Below are 20,201 nucleotides of genomic sequence, written 5' to 3' on the forward strand. Positions count from 1 at the left end.
TATGTTTATGTAAATAGAATGGAATTACAAATGTAATTTCAAGTGTCATTACAAATATTACATTTCCTTCTATATCTATAGAATGTATCTATCTGCCTTTTGATAAACTTGTTTTCACTATTAAATTCAGTGTGGCAGGAACATTCTTTCTTCTGACAGGAGCATAGTTTCTTCTTTAATATATGTTTGAGTTTATCTATGATAATCATCGGAGAAGGCAATGGCACCCCACTCCAGTACTCTTGCCTGGAAAATCCCATGGATGAAGGAGCCTGGTGGGCTGCAGTCCATGGGGTTGCGAAGAGTTGGACAAAACTGAGCGACTTCACTTCCGCTTTTCACTTTCATGCACTGGAGAAGGAAATGGCAACCCACTCCAGTGTTCTTGCCTGGAGAATCCCAGGGTCGGCGGAGCCTGGTGGGCTGTCGTCTTTGGGGTCACACAGAGTCGGACACGACTGAAGTGACTTAGCAGCAGCAGCAGCAGCAGCAGCAGCAGTTGCAGCAGCAGCAGTTAGTACTATTTTGCATTTGCTCATGCCTGCTGGACTGACACCTTAGCTGCTAAGCTCAGAGTCCTTCTACACAGTCACGTCTCTGCTCTTTCCCAGCCTTCCCGTGGAAATGCGAGGTGGCAGGCCGTCAGGCGTCTCCTAGAACGGAGCCCCCGGTGCTTCCAGCCCTCTTGTCCTCCTCACAGCCAGACATGCCTTGCTGGCTCTCCTGAGTCCGTGTGACTGCCTGCAGTCTACCAGCCTTGTACCTGTAAGTTGCGTCTCCAGAAGCTGTCATTTGTGAGGTTTTCCTTTGACTTGCATCCTACAAACCAGACTCCCTAGTTATTATTAGAAAATGTCAAATTTTAAACTCAAACGCCTATATTCTAGAACATCTGAATCAACTTTCAAACAGATTATAGACTACACACTGTTCAGATACCTACTATTTGTGAGTTTCTCTGTCAGACACATTTTGTCAAAAACCGCACTGAGACAAAATTTGAATGGCAGAGAGGGGCTCTGTCTTATTAAGTGTTCACCCTCACACATTCCTGTAGTAAGAGAGTATATATGCTATACCTAGCTTTGTTCTCAATTACCCATAGTTTTTTGTTTTTTGGTTTTTTTCCCTCAGCCTAGGTTCTCTGATACCTATTTGCCCTCTCTAGGATTTGATTTTCATTTGTATTAATCCTTTCAATACTATCACTAAAAATGGTTTGCAGTGATGTTTGGAATAGTGATGTCAGGTCCCCAGTGACCACTGTGATAAACACAAATGGACACATTTATGTTGACACTGGTAGGGCTATATTGACAAAAGCAGTTTCAGAGAAGTCAGTTAGGTGCAAAAGAATAAATATTTTGTAAGAACTAGTTAAACTCTTCTTTGGTACCATCTCTATATAGTGTTCCAGCCTCAGTCATGCTGAAATGTAGAGCTATAATCATTAATGGAACGCTTCTGAGGTGCTGCTGAACACCCAGATTGAGACAGGTCATCAAGGGAGATGCCCTCTACAGGGCTGTGTACTGGCAGCCCATTCATTTACTCACTCACTTGCCTGTGCATTCAGATATCTATTTTATAGGTTGTCTATTTTTATGCACACACTGTCTTAGGGAGAGTGCATACAAATTTAAATAAATGAAATATAATTAAAAAATTTTAAATGGCTAAGGAATAATCCTTACCTTTGGGGAGCTCACTGTCTTTAGGGAAAAAGTAAGTAGACAATTAAAAAAGTGTGTGGACTCTGACATATTAATAGTAAACTCAGAAACATTAATGCACAAAGAGGGACATCTACTACAGTCTTTGAAAATTGGGAATCAGCATGCTTTATTGGAGAAGTAAGGTTTCGGGTACAAACAACAAGAGATAAAGTGTTAAAGTTCTGGACATCAAGTATTTTGTGCTGGTTGTGTGTTACATATGTGGCATGTATACAAATATACATAAGGAATATGTATGTGTATTAGGAATATTCTAGTTGAAAGAGAAAGATGCTTTCAATAAGTCAATCATTTGCCAAATATGCATAATTTTTAAATTATTTTTTGGTCGCAGTTGCAGGTGGATTTTTCTGTACATTTCCTCCTGTTGAAATATATTCATCAATGTCATCACCAGGTGAAACATTTAGTAGTAACTGTAAAAAGCAAGTTATCTTGTTGAAATATGTAGAACCCAAATCAAAATGCACAAAAGGCAAATAAAACAGAAGTCCACTGAGGATAAAAAGAATAACGTAGATATGGTATATCTGAGGAGACTTGATGATGGGTGTCAAAACCAAGAACAAAGATATGGCCATGGTTCCAAATACAAATGGCAAACGTACCTGAGAACAAACATAAATTTGTATTAGAGTGGACTTGGAATGGGGTTGCAAAGAGTCGGACACAACTGAGCAACTGAACTGAACTGGAAGTTATTACAAATAATAATGTAAAATATTTTATGTACAAACATTTGTTTAATATGGAGGAAGTTGGTTTCATTGATAAAAAACGTATTTACCTACCAGGTCTTCCTTAGTTTTAAATAAGAGAAAACAATCTGCAGGGAATCTCCTCAGAGTGTGAAAGCTTTTCCCTAATAATTTCAACATTTTGCTCTTCCTTTGATTTTTTTTCACAAGTCCATGCCACTTGTCCATTTAGCTCTCTTTATCTATTGTGACTGTGTGGGTCTTCATCGCTGCATGCAAGATTTTTCTAGTTCTGGCGAGTAGGGGCTACTCTCCAGCTACAGTGTGTGGGCTTCTTACTGTGGAGACTTCTCTGCTTGCAGGCCACTGGCTCGAGGACACTGGTTTCAGGCAGTCTTGGCACGCAGGCTGAGTGGCACAGCTCATGGGCTCCAGCACACAGGCTGAGTGGCACAGCTCATGGGCTCCGGCACACAGGCTGAGTGGCACAGCTCATGGGCTCCGGCACACAGGCTGAGTGGCACAGCTTGTGGCTCTGGCGCACAGGCTGAGTGGCACGGCTCGTGGGCTTAGTTGCCTTGTGGCATATGGAATCTTCCTGGACCAGGTATCGATCCTGTGTCCTCTGCACTGGCAGACAGATTCTTAACTACTGGACCACGAGAGAAGCCCCATTCAGATCTCTTGAATAATGACCCTCGGGAACATTCCGTACTATTACCATAAAGCATTTTTTTCATTATAAATTTTTTCTAACTTTTTATTTTCAAGCAATATCAAAATGAATATTTTTGTACCTCGATCTAATATTATTCATAATGATGTAATACACAACCTATATATAACCTACTATGACAGACTTTACTTTTGGGGGCTCCAAAATCACTGCAGATGGTGACTGCAGCCATGAAATTAAAAGATGCTTGCTCCCTGGAAGGAAAGTTATGATCAACCTAGACAGCATATTAAAAAGTAGAGACAGCACTTTGCCAACAAAGGTCCATCTAGTCAAAGCTATGGTTTTTCTAGTACTCACATATGGATGTGAGAGTTGGACTATAAATAAGGCTGAGCACCGAAGAACTGATGCTTTTGAACTGTGGTGTTGGAGAAGACTCTTGAGAGTCCCTTGGACTGCAAGGAGATCCAACCAGTCCATCCTAAAGGAGACCAGTCCTGGGTGTTCATTGGAAGGACTGATGCTAAAGCTGAAACTCCAATACTTTGGCCACTTGATGTGGAGGACTGACTCACTGGAAAAGACCCTGATGCTGGGAAAGATCAGGAGAAGGAGGAGAAGGAGAAGGGGATGACAGAGGATAAGATGGTTGGAATGCATCACCAACTCAATGAGTTTGAGTAACTTATGACGTGAGTTTGAGTGAACTCCAGGAGCTGGTGATGAACAGGGAGGCCTGGCATGCTGCAGTCCACGGGGTCGCAAAGAGTTGGACAAGAATGAGCGACCGAACTGAACTGAACCTATATATAATTCCTTTGGGGAATGTTTTTATCATAAAAGGACCACAGGGTTGGATTCATTTTCTCTAATCTTCACTTTTCCCTTAATATGGATCTTAACAATGTATATCTTTCAAATTTGTGCATCTTAATTTGGATAATTAAAGAATACACAAACATGCACATTTATATATAATCAAAGAGTAGCAATTGCAAACAGTAAAATGCTTACTTAAATGCTGTTGATCCTTGCCTATGACTGTATTTTGTGTAACTCTTCTCTCTCCTATTAGACTAAGAAGTTATTGATACATTATTAATGGGCAATTTATCCATCTATCTTTAAAGTGTTTAGACTAGTGTTTTCTACATAGTAGCTCCTTAGTAGTTGCTTCAGTATTTATTGGATCATTAAGTGACTCAGATGCAAGATTATCATTATCTTTCCTTTTTTTTCAATTTTGAAAGGTGGATTTCTGGTCCTCACCCTAAACATTAGAATCCTCAGGGATGATGTCTAGGAAACTGAGTTTATACAAGAAACTCGAAAGGTATTCTTTTTTTTCACAGTAGACTTTAAAAATCTTAGTTATTAAATTCTGTTGGTTTTCCTTTTTCACTTTCTAGTCGACCCTGCACCTTTGTGTACTGCTGCGGTATTTCTGTGGGTATTCTGGTATATCCTTTTACCTTATACAAGGTCCGTAACAAAAGAGGACTCTTGATTTGTTTAGAATAGGATGCACTGATAAAAAACCGATCATTTGAAACCTACCCCCATTAAAAATGACTTATAGGCCTAACAATAAAAGGTAATATAGCAAGACATGCATGCCGTAAGCCTTTTAACTGACTAAGTGACTAACCACTAACTTAGCTTCTAGCAGCCTACATGAAAAGGGAAGCATGATCTTACAGTCTAAGTACCGAAGCTGAGCAGGGCCCTGAGGGACTCCTCGGTGCAAAAGCCTTTCTGTGTCCCCCATTTCTTATTTGTAGGAAACAGGCTTCATTCAGCCTCCATGACCTTCCCTGAGTTCCAAAGCACAGTTCAAACAGTTGATAGTCAGAGAGGAGCGGGGATGCAGAGAAAAGGGAGAAGCAGTCGGAAGGCAGGAGTGCAGCACCGGGGCGGGGCCCAGCTTCCCCTCAAGGGATATGCGTGGTAATATCTTTGAGCTCTTCTGCAGAACTGAAACCACCACCAGATGGAAGACTTTTAACTGCTTGATAAAGCATTCTTCATTCGAGAGAGAGGGTCTTAGAAAGTCATCACGAAACCCCCAGATGTCAGAGGATGTTTGGATTGAAGGAAGGCAGGCCCTGCAGCCCCCCTGACCCTTATCAGCAACCCTGTCCCTCCACTATAAGACTCCTCACAGCTCTCCTGACATCAGGTTGGGGCACAGTCTTGAGGGCATTAGCCCACTGTGGCCCCCGTTGCCCGGCAAAGCAATATAGCTGTTCTTTTCTACTTTACCCAAACTCTGTCTACAAGATTCGGTTTGATACCAATGTGTACAGTCTGATTTTTGGTATCAAGATCTGTAAAGAAAACTAACGAATCTTCTAGAAACACAAGTATTTTTGATATAAATATTAGAAATAATTTTCTTTGGTGGGTCTAACACAGTAGCATAATGTAAAAATAAACCATTTAATCTCTTTGCAGCAAGTATAGGAATGAGTTGCTGGAGGTTGTTTGGTTAAACAGAATATTGGGTACATCCACAATATAGATAGATGGGTTATAGTAGACAATTAGAAGAAGAAAAAAACTTCTGTAAGCTTGTATGAAACATTTCAAATGCAGTTAAGGTAGACAGAGGTTTTGGTGGTTTGAGAAATCAACAGAGTACTTATCCCGCAATCTTTCGTAGATACTCTGTCTCTGAGATGAATGAGTTTGCAACTAGACTACATCACAAATACCTAGAGTGCCGCTCTTCTGTATTGGCCATTAAAGCTGGAGACTTATATACTGATAGACATTTAAACTGATAAGCCTGAAAAGCCCTAGGCAAGCCTACAAGGCAATCTAAGGTAGTACCATTAAGAGGACACTCAGATAATCATTGGCCCTGGACACGGGTCAGTCTCATACACTGAGACCGGGTACAGGCCTCATGCATCCCACACATGGTCCCTCTTGACTCAAATTTCACTAGTTGTGATATAATAGAATATCCTAAATATAAAATTTATTCTCAAATGTTCCTAAAATGGGGTCACAGTGGGTTAAAAGATTTTTTACGTAGGTGTAAGAAAAAAGGATTAAAAGTACAAAATGCGCTTTAAAAAAAATATCGGATTTTTTTTTTTTTTCTTGGTTTGACTTACCTTGTAAGGTCTGGATAGGTTGGGCTCCTGGAATCTCAGTTTAAGCAAGCCCACCATCATTAGCCCAAGCTGAATCCAGTCTGTGAATCCCACATAATTTATTAAAAGGATTAAGTCTGAGGGAATAATTAAGATGGAGGCAAAGATGAGCATCTGAATCACGGCTGCAACTGGACAAGAGTGAATATTCAAAGTTGAGAGGATCGAAGGTAGCTGACCCTCCTGGCTTGCCATATACCATAACCTTGATGTTGAAAATACGGTACAGTTGAGGGAGCTAACTATTGAGGAAGAAACACCAAGGGAAATGGCCCATTGCAAGGAAGGGATTACTCTATCCATCCAAGTCACAGCAACAGCGTCTGTAAAAGAGTAGAGAAGCCACTAATTACACAGCTGATGTAGGATGTATACTGCATAGTATTTTTAATTAGCTCAGAAAGTATTAAATTATCATTGTAGCAAAGACCAAGGACTGGTGTAAGTAGTAGGTTGAAACTGCCAAAGTTTTCTAAAAATCACGAATGAATCTTGGATTTTGTCAAATGCATTTTATGGCTCTCTTAATATTATAATGTGATTTTTGTCTGTTATCACATTAATATAGTAAAGTATTAATTGCTTTTGGGATGCTAAACCAACCAATGATAAACCTCACTTGCTCGTGGTGTATGCTCCTTTCTGTGTGTTGCTGGACTCAGTTTACCAGTGTTTATAAGAACTGTGTTACACTGTAGTTCACGGAGCAATGCATGTCGTATGCAACATGTGTATGTGATTTCTTTCTTTGTGTAAAGAATTTTTCTGGCTTTGGTGTCATAGAAATACTGGTTCCATAAAATAAATTTGGATGTGTTCGTCTTCCCTTTTCTGGAAGAGTTTGTTTAGGAGTGGTATTATTTCTTTCTTCAATGTTTGATGCAATTCATCAGTGAAGCTACCAGGGCCTGGGATTTGACCTGTGGAAAGATTTTAGATTTTTAACTCATTTTTTTTTAATATGGATCTATTCAGATATTTTAGAGTCTGACACTGTTTCCACTGTTTCCCATCTATTTGCAATGAAGTAATGGGACTGGATGCCATGGCTTTAAGCCAACTTTTTCATTCTCCTCTTTCACTTTCATCAAGAGGATTTTTAGTTCCTCTTCACTTTCTGCCTTAAGGGTGGTGTCATCTGCATATCTGAGGTTATTGATATTTCTCCCGGCAATCTTGATTCCAGCTTGTGCTTCTTCCAGCCCAGCATGTCTCATGAGGTACTCTGCATAGAAGTTAAATAAGCAGGGTGACAATAAACAGCCTTGACATACTTCTTTTCCTATTTGGAACCAGTCTGTTGTTCCATGTCCAGTTCTAACTGTTGCTTCCTGACCTGCATATAGGTTTCTCAAGAGGCAGGTCAGGTGGTCTGGTATTCCCATCTCTTTCAGAATTTTCCACAGTTTATTGTGATCCACACAGCCAAAGGCTTTGGCATAGTCAATAAAGCAGAAATAGATGTTTTTCTGGAACTCTCTTGCTTTTTCCATGATCCAGTGGATGTTGGCAATTTGATCTCTGGTTCCTCTGCCTTTTCCAAAACCAGCTTGAACATCAGGAAGTTCATGGTTCATGTATTGCTGAAGCCTGGCTTGGAGAATTTTGAGCATTACTTTACTAGCATGTGAGATGAGTGCAATTGTGTGGTAGTTTGAGCATTCTTTGGCATTGCCTTTCTTTGGGATTGGAATGAAAACTGACCTTTTCCAGTCCTGTGGCCACTGCTGAGTTTTCCAAAGTCACTGCAGATGGTAATTGCAGCCATGAAATTAAAAGACACTTACTCCTTGGAAGGAAAGTTATAACCAACCTAGATAGCATATTCAAAAGCAGAGACATTACATTGCCAACAAAGGTCCATCTAGTCAAGGCTGTGCTTTTTCCAGTAGTCATGTATGGATGTGAGAGTTGGACTGTGAAGAAGGCTGAGCACCAAAGAATTGATGCTTTTGAACTGTGGTGTTGGAGAAGACTCTTGAGAGTCCCTTGGACTGCAAGGAGATCCAACCAGTCCATCCTAAAGGAGATCAGTCCTGGGTGTTCTCTGGAAGGAATGATGCTAAAGCTGAAGCTCCAGTACTTTGGCCACCTCATGCAAAGAGTTGACTCATTGGAAAAGACTCTGATGCTGGGAGGGATTGGGGGCAACAGGAGAAGGGGATGACAGAGGATGAGATGGCTGGATGGCATCACCGACTTGATGGCCATGAGTCTGAGTGAACTCTGGGAGTTGGTGATGGATAGGGAGGCCTGGCGTGCTGCAATTCATGGGGTTGCAAGGAGTCGGACACGACTGAGTGACTGAACTGATTCATATATTTTATGTGTTCTGGAGGCAGTTCTATTAACTCAAGAGAGACAAAAAGTACTCCGTGGCACACAGCCACTTTCTTTTCCATGGCCTCTCCCCTTCTCCTCAGCCTCTGGTTGAGGAGAACGATGGCTAGGGGTTGACTGAGGTCTCCTTACTCCAAAGGCTGTTCCCATCCAAGTAGGCTGGGAAACTTTATGACAGTTCTTAGATATGGGTTCCCAAGTCATCAACAAGCCCAGGACTGTGGAGTGAAAGGTCGATTCAGCTAAGGGGATCTAGGTTGAGTTCACAATGCAGAAGGGAAGGCCTCTACCCACAGAAGCTCCTTTGTGAATAAACCCCTTTGGGTCCACCCAGAGTGTTACAGTTTCACAGCTTCCCCTGTTGGCTATTTGTTGGTATTGATATTTTAGGTAGAGGTGTGTGTAGAGAGAATAATGGGACATGTGAGTTCCTTCGAAACCCCTTTCCTTTCTCCCTCCTTGTGCGGTTCAAAAAATAATGTTGAATCTCAGTGGGAGAAAGAGCACAGACCTGATGGAAAACTTCAAGGCAGCGATGGTGGTGGTAAAGGATGCAATATCTCAATCTAACGATGATGTGACCAGTGACAAAAGCTACTGGGAGCTGCAGGTTTACAGGGGATTGTTACTAAGTGATTGTTACTAAGGATTCCTAAACTCCCCCGCTCTTTGCCCCCAGCTGGTCTTCAGGATTTTTCAAGAGTGCCTCTGCCATCCGAGATCCAAAATTTATACTATATTGTTCATGATCAGTTGGTTGACAAGTTAAAATCCTCAGTCTAGAAAGATCTGACTTGGTATTATTACACTTTTACCAACAGGCTGATCAACCCCAATAAAATTAAGGGTACTGCTTGCCAAGTAAGTTTTCTTGGAAACATGTGGCCAAATTTGCAACACTTACTCCCACTGGTAGTCAAAAAAAATTGTCTCTGGTCCCCTACTACTAAAAGAAGCCTCAGCACCTTATGAATTCTTTGTGTGTTATAGTTAGCATGTGTCTCACTGGGGATTCTACTTAGTCTTCCATATCAGCTAATTCACAGATCAATGTCCTTTAACTGGAGGATCAGATAAACAGACTGTGCTGAAAGCTGTCCAGCTAGCACACCTTCTACCCGTAGGGATCCACAGCCATAATTACTGCTTTGGCTTAGAAGTCTCTGCTGACTGATGATGGTCTTCTTCATTGCAGGCAGATTCTTTACTGTCTGAGCCACTAGGGAAGCCCCTTATCTATTGCATTTCCCAGCACAGAGAGGCACCTTATAGCTGGAGGTTCCCCTTGAGGTTTTTTACTTGTTTCCTCCTTGATAACAGCTACCAGGTAAATTCCTTTTGAAAAAATAATACTAGCTCAGCAAGTAGCAGTGGGATATTGTAAAACTGAACACCTGACTCATGGAGGCCTTATGACTTTCCAGCCTGATAATCTCATTTTAGGATGAATCAAATTGAATCCAATTATTGAAAAGGTATGAAGAGACCCCAAAATCTCTCTTATCAGGTGGAAATGGTGTATTCAAGAACACAACTAGCCTGGCCCAGTGGCTTCTTGGTTTTGCATGAAGAAGTGCAAATTACATCCCAGTTTGCTGACTGAAGCAGGGTTGCTGGTTCAGCAGGGCCCTCTGTTCACAAGGGTCCCTGTAAATATACGGTCATGGTCCACTGGCGGTTTAGCTAAGCTGAAGCCCTGTGGTGCCCGCCAGGCTGCTACAGCTGCGAGCCTCAGCACCAGCTATGCAGAATGGAAAACAGACAGGATATTCTACTCAGGAACTGGAGATCAAAATCAGATTACTCAGTCAGCAGCCTTGATTTCTTTCTATAGTTTATGGCCCTGGAGAGGGGTGTCTTTAGTCTGCCACTCTGTGGCTTTCCAAGTGACAGACCAAACACCCAGGCCGTCGACAATAGTTCATGTCATTAGAAATGCAAGCATGGTTCATCAAGAGGGGAATTGGCCAGAGCTATGAGAACAGCCTTAAGTTCTGTCCATGGAGCCCATTCTCTGATGAGAATAATTGGAATAAAACTGTTGATTGATACTGAGCTCTTCAGATTGCCGCGACAATGTCTGAATCCATCATCTTTCTAGACATGGCAACACACTGACTCATATACTGGAAAAGGACTCCAGTATATGATCTGGAATAAGGACTATAGAATAGAAAAGACTGTAGAATTAGAAAAAAGGACTCCATATTTTTGCTACAGAGGCTGACACCAAATGTTACGCTGTGCCTTCTGCCAAGATTTGACCATTTGTTCACAGTGAAGGAGGCCGTTTGCACAAGATGTCCCTGCTCACTTCTGGCAAAGTGTCTGCTTTGTACTTTTGACCCTCTCTTGGGACGACAGCTAATAGTTGTTGGTACTTTTCCAGGTTGCAGCGTTGCTGTTCCAATTTGATCAGCCCTTTGTAGCCACGCCACGGTGGCCCTTGAAACTACTCTGTGTTATGTGTTTGGCCATTCACAATGTGACAGCTGTACATCACAAAAGCACATAAACGTGCTGAAGGCAAAGGTATTCAGTGTATCTTTCATATACACCATTTGAATGCATCTGATGTTGTTTAATGTTGGGATGGCTTCCTCAAAAATCAACCCAGAAATATTTCTGACTCTACTTCTCTCACATTCTTCTGGTGCACACACCTTGGTCAGGTAGTTTGGTCACTGAATAAGCCCTAGAGAGTGATTTTCCCTGGTGGCTCAGACAGTAAAGAATTTACCTGCAATGCAAGGACCCTGAGTTGGGAGGATCCCATGGAGAAGGCAATGGCACCCCACTCCAGTACTCTTGCCTGGAAAATCCCATGGATGGAGAAGCCTGGTGGGCTGCAGTCCATGGGGTCACTAGGAGTCGGACACGACTGAGCGACTTCACTTTCAATTTTCACTTTCATGCATTGGAGAAGGAAATGGCAACCCACTCCAGTGTTCTTGCCTGGAGAATCCCACAGATGGGGGAGCCTGGTAGGCTGCCGTCTAAGGGGTCACACAGAGTCGGACACGACTGACGTGACTTAGCAGCAGCAGCAGCAGCATGGGGAAGGACATGGCAACCCACTCTACTATTCTTGCCTGGTGAATCCCGAGGACAGAGGAGCCTGGTGGGCTACAGTTTGTGGGGCCGCAAAGAGTCGGACATGACCGAGTGACTAGCACTTTCACTCTCAGAGAGTGATCACCTACTCTTGGCTGCTTCCTGAGTGATGGTCAGGGAGAATAGCATAGTTAGTTATATATTCCTATTTTGAAAACTCAAGAGGCTTTCCTGATTATTGCTGGATTTTATGCTTCTTCTTTTCCTCACACAGCAACCCCCAACCTACCTGGTTGGTATAGCCTCTGGGCAGCAGCATGGCCATAAAGAAGCCAAGAGGATTCAAAATCTATTTTGGTTCACACACCTGGATTCTCTTTTTGGACTGATGTGGTCATAGATTGTAAAGATAATGACCACTTGACTGAGTACGCTCTTCACTAAGTCCTCTTACAGTGGTAATTGTGGCTTTCTAGAAGGGAATATTTAGACTGAAAACCATGGGGCTGGAAGGACAACAGTGACCTTTTGTCTTTTAGAGCCACTCCTGGGACCTGTCTTCGGAAGGAAGACTTATAAAAGGTTTGGATTCCCTAAGCTTGAGGATCTTCTTCTGTTAGGTGGAGATATCACTTGGCCTTCCTTGCTTTGTCTTTTGGGAATCAGTGTTTGGGGAACAGCATAAATGACATTCTAGCTACTGCTATTATATGAAAAATAAATTGTCTTTGTCTCCGTTGCCAGCATGCATGAAACTGTGCCCAACTACCTTATGAGGAGGTTAAATCTCAGACTTTTCATAGTTGTTGAGAGTCTTGTGATTTCTTCCTTGACCCATGGGTTATTTAGAAGTGTGCTGTTTAATTTTCAAGTATGTGAGATTTTTCAAGGTACATGCTGTTGCTGGTTGGTATTGTGCGTCTATTGCTGTTGAAGGAAGTGCTTTGTATGATAGAAATATTAAATTTTTTGAGACTTGTTTTATGTCCTGACATTATGTCTGTCCTAGGGAATGTCCCATAAGTGCTTGAAATGAATGCATATTCTGCTTCTGTTTGGTGGAGCGTTCTATAAATGTCGATTAGATCAGTTTGATTGATAGTGGTATGCAGATCTTCTATATCCTTATTGATTTTCTGTCTAGTTATTGAGTGATGTACCGACATCTGCAACTATAGTTGCTGAAATGTCTGTTTCTCCTTTCAGTTACATTAGTATGGCTTCATGTGTTCTGGGGCTGTGTTTTTTAGAGGTGTATGCATTTATAATTGTTACATCTTCTTCATGCATTGATCCTTTTATTAATATCATTACAAAACACCTCCCTTTGTCTCTAGTAATCTTTTAGTCTTTAAGTTATTTTGTCTTAATAATATTACTATTCTAGTTTTCTTACAGTTGATGTTTGCATGATAAACTTTTCCATTCTTTTACTTTATACCTGATTGTGTTTTGAATCTAAAGTGTGTCTCATATAGACAGCATATAGTTGGATTGATGATTTTATCCAGTATGACAATCTCTGCCTTTTATGGTTGTGTTTGTATGTTCTCGTTTAACATTATTGATATTGTTGTATTTACCTATGTCACTTTGCTATTTGTTTTTTTATGTCTTATGTATTTTTGTTCTTCTATTTTATTGTTTATTTTAATTTTATTTTATTTATTGCTATCTTTTATCATTTATTTCTTGTTTATTTTATCTATTTATTGTTAAATAGATATTTTTTCTATACCATATGGCTTGTGGGATCTTAGTTCCTTAACCAGGAATCTAACCGGGGTCCTGGCAGTGAAAGTGCCTAACCACTGGACTGTTAGGGAATTTCCCAAAGAGATATTCTTAATGTGCCATTTAATTCCTTCTTGATTTGTTCAGTTATTTTCTCAGTAGTTGGTCTGGTAATTATAGTATCCACCTTTAAATTAATCCAACTCAATTTCCAATTACTTTCAGTAAAATACGACAACTTTGCTTCTATAGCTCATTTCCTTCTCTTTGTGTTATTGTTGTCATATATGTTATATTTATATATTTAATAAACTCTACATTTAAATTTCAGAGTCATTACATAAAATAATCTAAGGTCTTTTTAAAGAATTCAAAAAGTGTGTGTACACACCTATGGAGTCTTTTATATTTAACCATATATTTAATATTTCTGGTTCTTCTTCTTCCTTCCCTTTGATCCAAGTTACTTTCTTTCAGTCTGAAGAATTTCCTTCAGTAATTCTGCTAGCAATGAATTCTTTCAGTTTTTGTTAGAGTACCTTCACATACATTTTCACATTCACTATTACTACTAATACATGAAATGATAAATAATATACACTCATCTCATTTTACTTTTTGCATTTTTTAAAAATTGCAGTATTAGTTGACTCAGAATATTGTGTTACTTTTTTGATGTACAGCAAAGTGATTCAGTTATATATATATATATTTTCCAGATTATTTTCCATTATAGGTTATTATAAGATATTGAATATTGTTCCCTAAGCTATAGTAAATCCTTGTTGTTTATCTATTTTATGTGTAGTGGTGAGTATTTGTTAACACCATATTCCTGATTTATTCCTTCCCCCTTTCCCCTTTGGTAACCATAATTTTGTTTTCTATGCCTGTGAGTTTGTTATCTGTTTTGTAAAATAAATTCATAGATTCCACAAATAAGTGATATCATATAATATTTGTCTAACACGTGTCTGACTAACTTTACTCAGCACGATAATCTCACGTCCATTCATGTTATTGCAGATGGTGACATTTCATTCTGCTTTATGCCTGTGAACGTCTATCTGGGGCTTCTCAGGTGGCACAGTGGTAAAAAACCTGCCTGCCAATGCAGGAGACACGAGTTAGATCCCTGGGTTGAGAAGATCCCCTGGTGTGAAAAATGGCCGTATCCTTGCCTAGAAAATTCCATGGACAGAGGAACCTGGGGGGCTACAGTCCATGGATTTACAGAGTCAGACTTGACTGAGCACACACACACACACAGTATTTATCTGTCTATCTATTTACTGCGTCTTCTTTATCCATTCATCTGTTGGTGGACACCTAGGTTGCATGCGTGGTATTGTAAGGAGTGTCATTTTAGAGTTGAGATAACTGGGGAGTGTCAAGCTTGGATGTAGGATAAACCTTATTTTTCTTTTCAATGAAAGTCTATTACTGATTTTCTTTTATTTTTCCGATAACAAAGTGTAAAGTTTAAAAAATATTTATTTTATTAATATATTTATATAGATATATTAAGTTCAATTGAGAATTGAGCTTCTTTCAATTTATCTGTTTTTAGAGCAAAAAATCAGTTTCTGCACAATAAGGTAGTAATTTTTAAAAATATGAAAAATCTGAATAATTTTTATGATAAACTGAAATTGTCTCTCATATATATATATGGAAGGATTCATGTACTCAAGCTCTGTATAGATTTTGGGGATATGTCTGAAGACAAAGTGTATGAGTTATATTTCCTGGAGGCAAATGCTGACCCAGAGCACCCACTTGCTCCTTGTGAAGTATATCTCAAGAGACTTTGTAAGTATTCTCACATTTTCTATTCTACTCTAAACATTGGGTTCTGCCTTTTTTTCCTTTTATGTTTCTTGGTGTTTTCTGTATTTTTGGCTGCTAGACGTTACCCTTTACTATATGCTCTAAAGAAATTGCTTGACCTTTTGAACATCTACCTTTAAATAAATAGATAAATAAATAACCCGGACATGAACCAAATTAGCCTAATTCTCTTGAAGTATGCAAAAAGACCCACTATACACTTGAAACTCCCTTTATTCAGGACAATGAAACAGAGTGTCTTCTTTCTGGCTCTGTGCAACCATACCTGAGGACATGATTTCCTTTGGGGTCAGGACGGCTAGGTACGAAACGTTAACCAGTAAGTAGATCAGGGCCACGAGGGTAAGTGCAGTGACCACACATTTGGGGATATTCTCACTAGGGCTTTTCAACTCTCCTGCAAAAAAAAAAAAAAAAAAGTGCCACTCAGAAAAAAATGACTAATCAGATCATCTTTGGAAGTAGCTTCATTATAACATACAAAAACTAAAAGAAATAGGCTCAACTACACACAGCAAGAGTTCACTTTGTTGAATGCTTATTTACCAAGTTTAGACAAAGTATGAACTTTAGCAGCAATGGAATTTTGCTGAATTCTGGGTTTTACTCTTGTATCTTTGATGTGCCCGACATAAGCTTTTTGGATAAGAAAACAACTCAGAAAACCTGGATTCTAGGCCAGGAGGACTGGAGCAAATATTCCCTTACCATATGGCCAACACTATAGAAGTACAAGTTTGTGTTAATGAAGGGTTGGAATAGCTAATCTGCTAATCTGGTAATGACAGTCTAGGACATTTGAGTAGATGCCCCTGCTCTTTTCCCTCCTTGGGTTAAGTTTCTAACTAGCTAAATCTAGACTAGATTAAACTTGACTGTATATTGCCAACAGCAATTTGACACAGATGTTTAACTACTTGGAAAATTTTCAATTTACAGTATGCAACTCCCTCAAAATAATTCACATGTATTAAAAAGAAAAATTTAAAGAACATAAAGATTTAGAGAAAAAAAGCTCAGGTACATATTTATCTAAACCTTGAGATGGAGAAAGACTTTTCAAGTTTGGAGATAATGAAAAGTTAAAAGATAGATAGTTTAATACTTTTGGTATTAAACTTCTAGTCTTTAAGACTGAAATTTTTAAAATCTTATGAACAAAATGGAAGAAAAAAAAAAGCCAAACAACAGGGACTTCACTGGTGGTCCAATGGTTAAGAATCTACCTGGAAATGCAGGAGACATGGGTTTGATCCTTGCCAGGGAACTAAGATCCCACATGCTGCAGGGCAACTAAGGCCACGTGCCTTAGCTACTGAGCCCGCATGCCCAACTAGAGCGCCCGTGCACCACAAAAGATCCTGCAGGTCGCAACCAAGACTTGACAGACAGATTAATGAAAACAAACTAAGAAAGCCATTTCCCTGTCTTACAAGGAAGAAATTGGTCATTAACATTCGCAAAACTCTGCCCTCTCACTAGACATTGAAGAAAAAATGAGTTATGAAATTTTATTTTCACAACTTTAAGTGACTAAAAAATGAAAAATGTTTGATGACTTCAGGTGTCATCATTTTAATTCACACTAATAGACATTCGTAAAGCCTTTCTGGGTTGCAATTTGGCAATATTTCTCAAGACATTTCTAAATATTTGTATGGTTCACTTAGTAATTTTACCAAGATTTTTCAAGACTTTTTTCCTAATAAAACAATGAGAGATGCACAAAGGTTTATATAAAAGGATGCTGATTGGAACAATAACTATAAAATTTCAAAGTGAAAAACTAGAAAAAATTCTGGTATCCAACAATGGGAGATGCTTGAAAAATGGTCAAATTGCATATGATAAAATGTTGTGTATTCATTTAAAAGCACTTATATTTGATAATACTTATGAATTCTCACTATGTGCCTTAAGTAAAATAAATGATGAGTATATGTACAAGTGTGACCCCTGCATGTGTGTACATACGAGATAATTGGTAATCTTCATTTTAATTTATATTTTCTGTATTTAAATTTTTCTCTGATGAGCTTGTGCTATTAAAATATTTGTTCAGTAAAAAAAAATTGCTGTTGAGTCCTTAAGCTGTATTAATTCTACACTTACTTGTTTTAATTTGTAAACACTTAGAAAACATTTTGCTTTCCAAAGTTAGAAACCCACATTTGTAGAGCGTTTAATGCATTTCCACCCACCTGATAGAAGAGAGACATACATTATAGAGAAATAATGTGTTTCTTAGAATTAAGTTGATTAACCCTTGCATGTTTATAGCCTGGTGGAGCTCTTTATAATTTAAAAATAATAACTTTACCTGCTATTTGGACAAGGACTCCCCAACCAGAATATGCAAACAATCCTTGTAAGAAGGCTTCAGCAACCTGTGAAGCATCCGGAACGTCAGCATCGAAAGCTTTCTCAAACCTGGCTAGGTTCTCTCTTCTTCCTCTCACCAACAGCACAATTCCAGTTACAGAGATGAAGCCGAGAACCGTCATTTTCACAGCCGTACTGACAGTCTGAAACCACGTCACCTCCTTCACTCCCCGAGCATTCAGAATTCCCAAGCACCACAAGATAGCCAGTGCCAAACATTTCTTTGGCATCTCAGGAACAAAACACCCAGGATAGAAAGGCTGCATAATGTACCCCGCTAGTAGCAAGCCACGTGCAGCGATTCCTGCGGGAGTACTGAATAGATTGTTCCAGAGGTAGAAGAAAGCAATAAAGGGTCCAAGAGACCTTTTCAGGAAATAATACTGTGCCCCACTTCTAGGGAAGGTGGTCCCCAGCTCTGCATGGCTCAGGGCAGCCAGCATAGACACCACGGCACAAGCAGCCCAAATACTTAGAGACACCCCCACGTTGAGTGAAGAGTATTTTAACACCCCTTTTGGAGCAACAAATATTCCTGCACCTATGATGATACTGAATAAAAAAATTGTCCCATGGAAATATCCTATTACCCGCTGAAACTGAGTGCTTTCTCCCACCTTCATTTTCTCAAGTCTAACACTTAATGTCCAAAGCTAACATAAATTCACTGTTTACTCTGTGACACTTGTGATCTTCTTACAGTTAAATGCTTTGGTTCCCTCCTCTTCTCTTGCTCAAATAGACTTCCTCACAGCACTTAGCATAATAGTAAAAAAAAAAGTTAACTTGTAAAGTTAATTAAACTAAAGTTTATGAGATCTTAAAATTAGGGTTAAAATGTTTTTCTGTTAAACATTTTAAAAGTTAAACACAATTAAACAAGTTAGACACAGCTAATTGGGAATAAGAGATGAAAACTTCCCAGTCAGGTTTCTTCTATGGATATGTAACCACATTCATTTTGATCCTTAAACAAGTAATTCTTTGAAACTTTGTACTTTAAGGAAGTTTGCAAAGAATGACAAAAATACAAGGTCTGAATCATAAGTTTGCCCCTTGTTAGCAGCTCTTGGTCTGAATCACACACACACACATCTGCCACTTACTAGAAAATCCACATCACTTTTTTTTTATGGGACTGATAATCCTTATCTTATTTTTTTCTTTAATAGAATTAAATAAGGTAATTTACTGATGAAGTACAGAGTTCCTAGTACTATACCTAACACAGTTTGCATGTGTGCTCAGGTGTGTATGACCCTTTGGACTGCTGCCCACCAGGCTCCTCCATCCATGGGTTTTTCCAGGCAAGAGAACTGGAGTGGGTGGCCACTTCCTCTTTCAGGGGATCTTTCCGACCCAGGGATCGAACCCACATCTCCTGCGTCTCCTCCTAGGGCAGCCTTATTCTTTACCACTGAGTCACCTGGGAAGCCCCACCTAACATATTTTAGGGATCCATAAAAGTTAGTTTTGTCAGTTGGTTATTTTAAGTTCAGTTCAGTTCAGTTCAGTCCCTCAGTCATGTCCACCTCTTTGTGATCCCATGGACCACAGCACGCCAGGCCTCCCTGTCCATCACCAACTCCCAGAGTTTACCAAAACTCATATCCGTTGAGTCAGTGATGCCATCCAACAAACTCATCCTCTGTCATCCCCTTCTCCTCCTGCCTTCAATCTTTCCCAGCATCAGGATCTTTTCCAATGAGTCAGCTCTTCGCATCAGGTGGCCAAAGTATTGGAGTTTCAGCATCAATACTGGTCCTTCCAATGAATATTCAAGACTGATTTCCCTTAGAATGGACTGGCTGGATCTCCTTGCAGTCCAAGGGACTCTCAAGAGTCTTCTCCAACACCACAGTTCAAACGCATCAATTCTTCAATGCTCAGCTTTCTTTATAGTCCAACTCTCACATCCATACCTGAATACTGGAAAAATCATAGCCTTGACTAGACAGACCTTTGTTGGCAAAATAATGTCTCTGCTTTTGAATATGCTGTCTAGGTTGGTCATAACTTTCTTTCCAAGGAATAAGCATCTTTTAATTTCATGGCTGCAATCACCATCAGCAGTGATTTTGGAGCCCCCTAAAATGAAGTCTGTCACTGTTTCCACTGTTTCCACTGTCTCCCCATTTATTTGCCATGAAATGATGGGACTGGATGTCATGATCTTAGTTTTCTGAATGTTGAGGTTTGAGCCAACTTTTTCACTCTCCACTTTCACTTTCATCAAGAGGCTCTTTAGTTCTTCACTTTCTGCCATAAGGGTGGTGTCATCTGCATATCTGAGGTTATTGATATTTCTCCCGGCAATCTTGATTCCAGCTTGTCCTTCTTCCAGCCCAGCATTTCTCATGATGTAGTCTGCATATATGTTAAATAAGCAGGGTGACAGTATACAGCCTTGACGTACTCCTTTTCCTATTTGGAACCAGTCTGTTGTTCCATGTCCAGTTCTAACTGTTGCTTCCTGACATGCATACAGTTTTCTCAAGAGGTAGGTCAGGTGGTCTGGTATTCCCATCTCTCTAAGAATTTTCCAGAGTTTATTGTGATCCACACA

At 39.8% G+C, this 20,201-nt stretch overlaps 1 protein-coding gene across 1 annotated transcript; it reads right to left on the minus strand.

The window, feature by feature from the left end:
• Nucleotides 1-2,053: 2,053 nt before the first annotated feature.
• Nucleotides 2,054-18,258, minus strand: LOC128059630 (solute carrier family 7 member 13-like). The gene is made up of 4 exons (XM_052652036.1): nucleotides 17,574-18,258; nucleotides 15,519-15,650; nucleotides 6,236-6,597; nucleotides 2,054-2,344 (listed from the first exon to the last, which is right to left on the minus strand). Exons 1-4 carry the CDS (start codon nucleotides 18,256-18,258, stop codon nucleotides 2,054-2,056), a joined length of 1,470 nt encoding a protein of 489 aa, XP_052507996.1.
• Nucleotides 18,259-20,201: the final 1,943 nt, after the last annotated feature.

The sequence above is a fragment of the Budorcas taxicolor genome, chromosome 14, assembly GCF_023091745.1.
Source record: "Budorcas taxicolor isolate Tak-1 chromosome 14, Takin1.1, whole genome shotgun sequence".
Lineage (NCBI taxonomy): Eukaryota > Metazoa > Chordata > Mammalia > Artiodactyla > Bovidae > Budorcas > Budorcas taxicolor.

Bases quoted from the DNA above. Each gene is read 5' to 3' on its own strand.
- LOC128059630 (XM_052652036.1), bottom strand. From the start codon at position 18,258: ATGAAGGTGGGAGAAAGCACTCAGTTTCAGCGGGTAATAGGATATTTC. The intron at 15,651-17,573 runs GTAAAGTTATTA...TTTTTTTTGCAG, and splicing joins AGTCCTTGTCCAAATAGCAG to GAGAGTTGAAAAGCCCTAGT. The intron at 2,345-6,235 runs GTAAGTCAAACC...GTTTGTTCTCAG, and splicing joins ACCTATCCAGACCTTACAAG to GTACGTTTGCCATTTGTATT.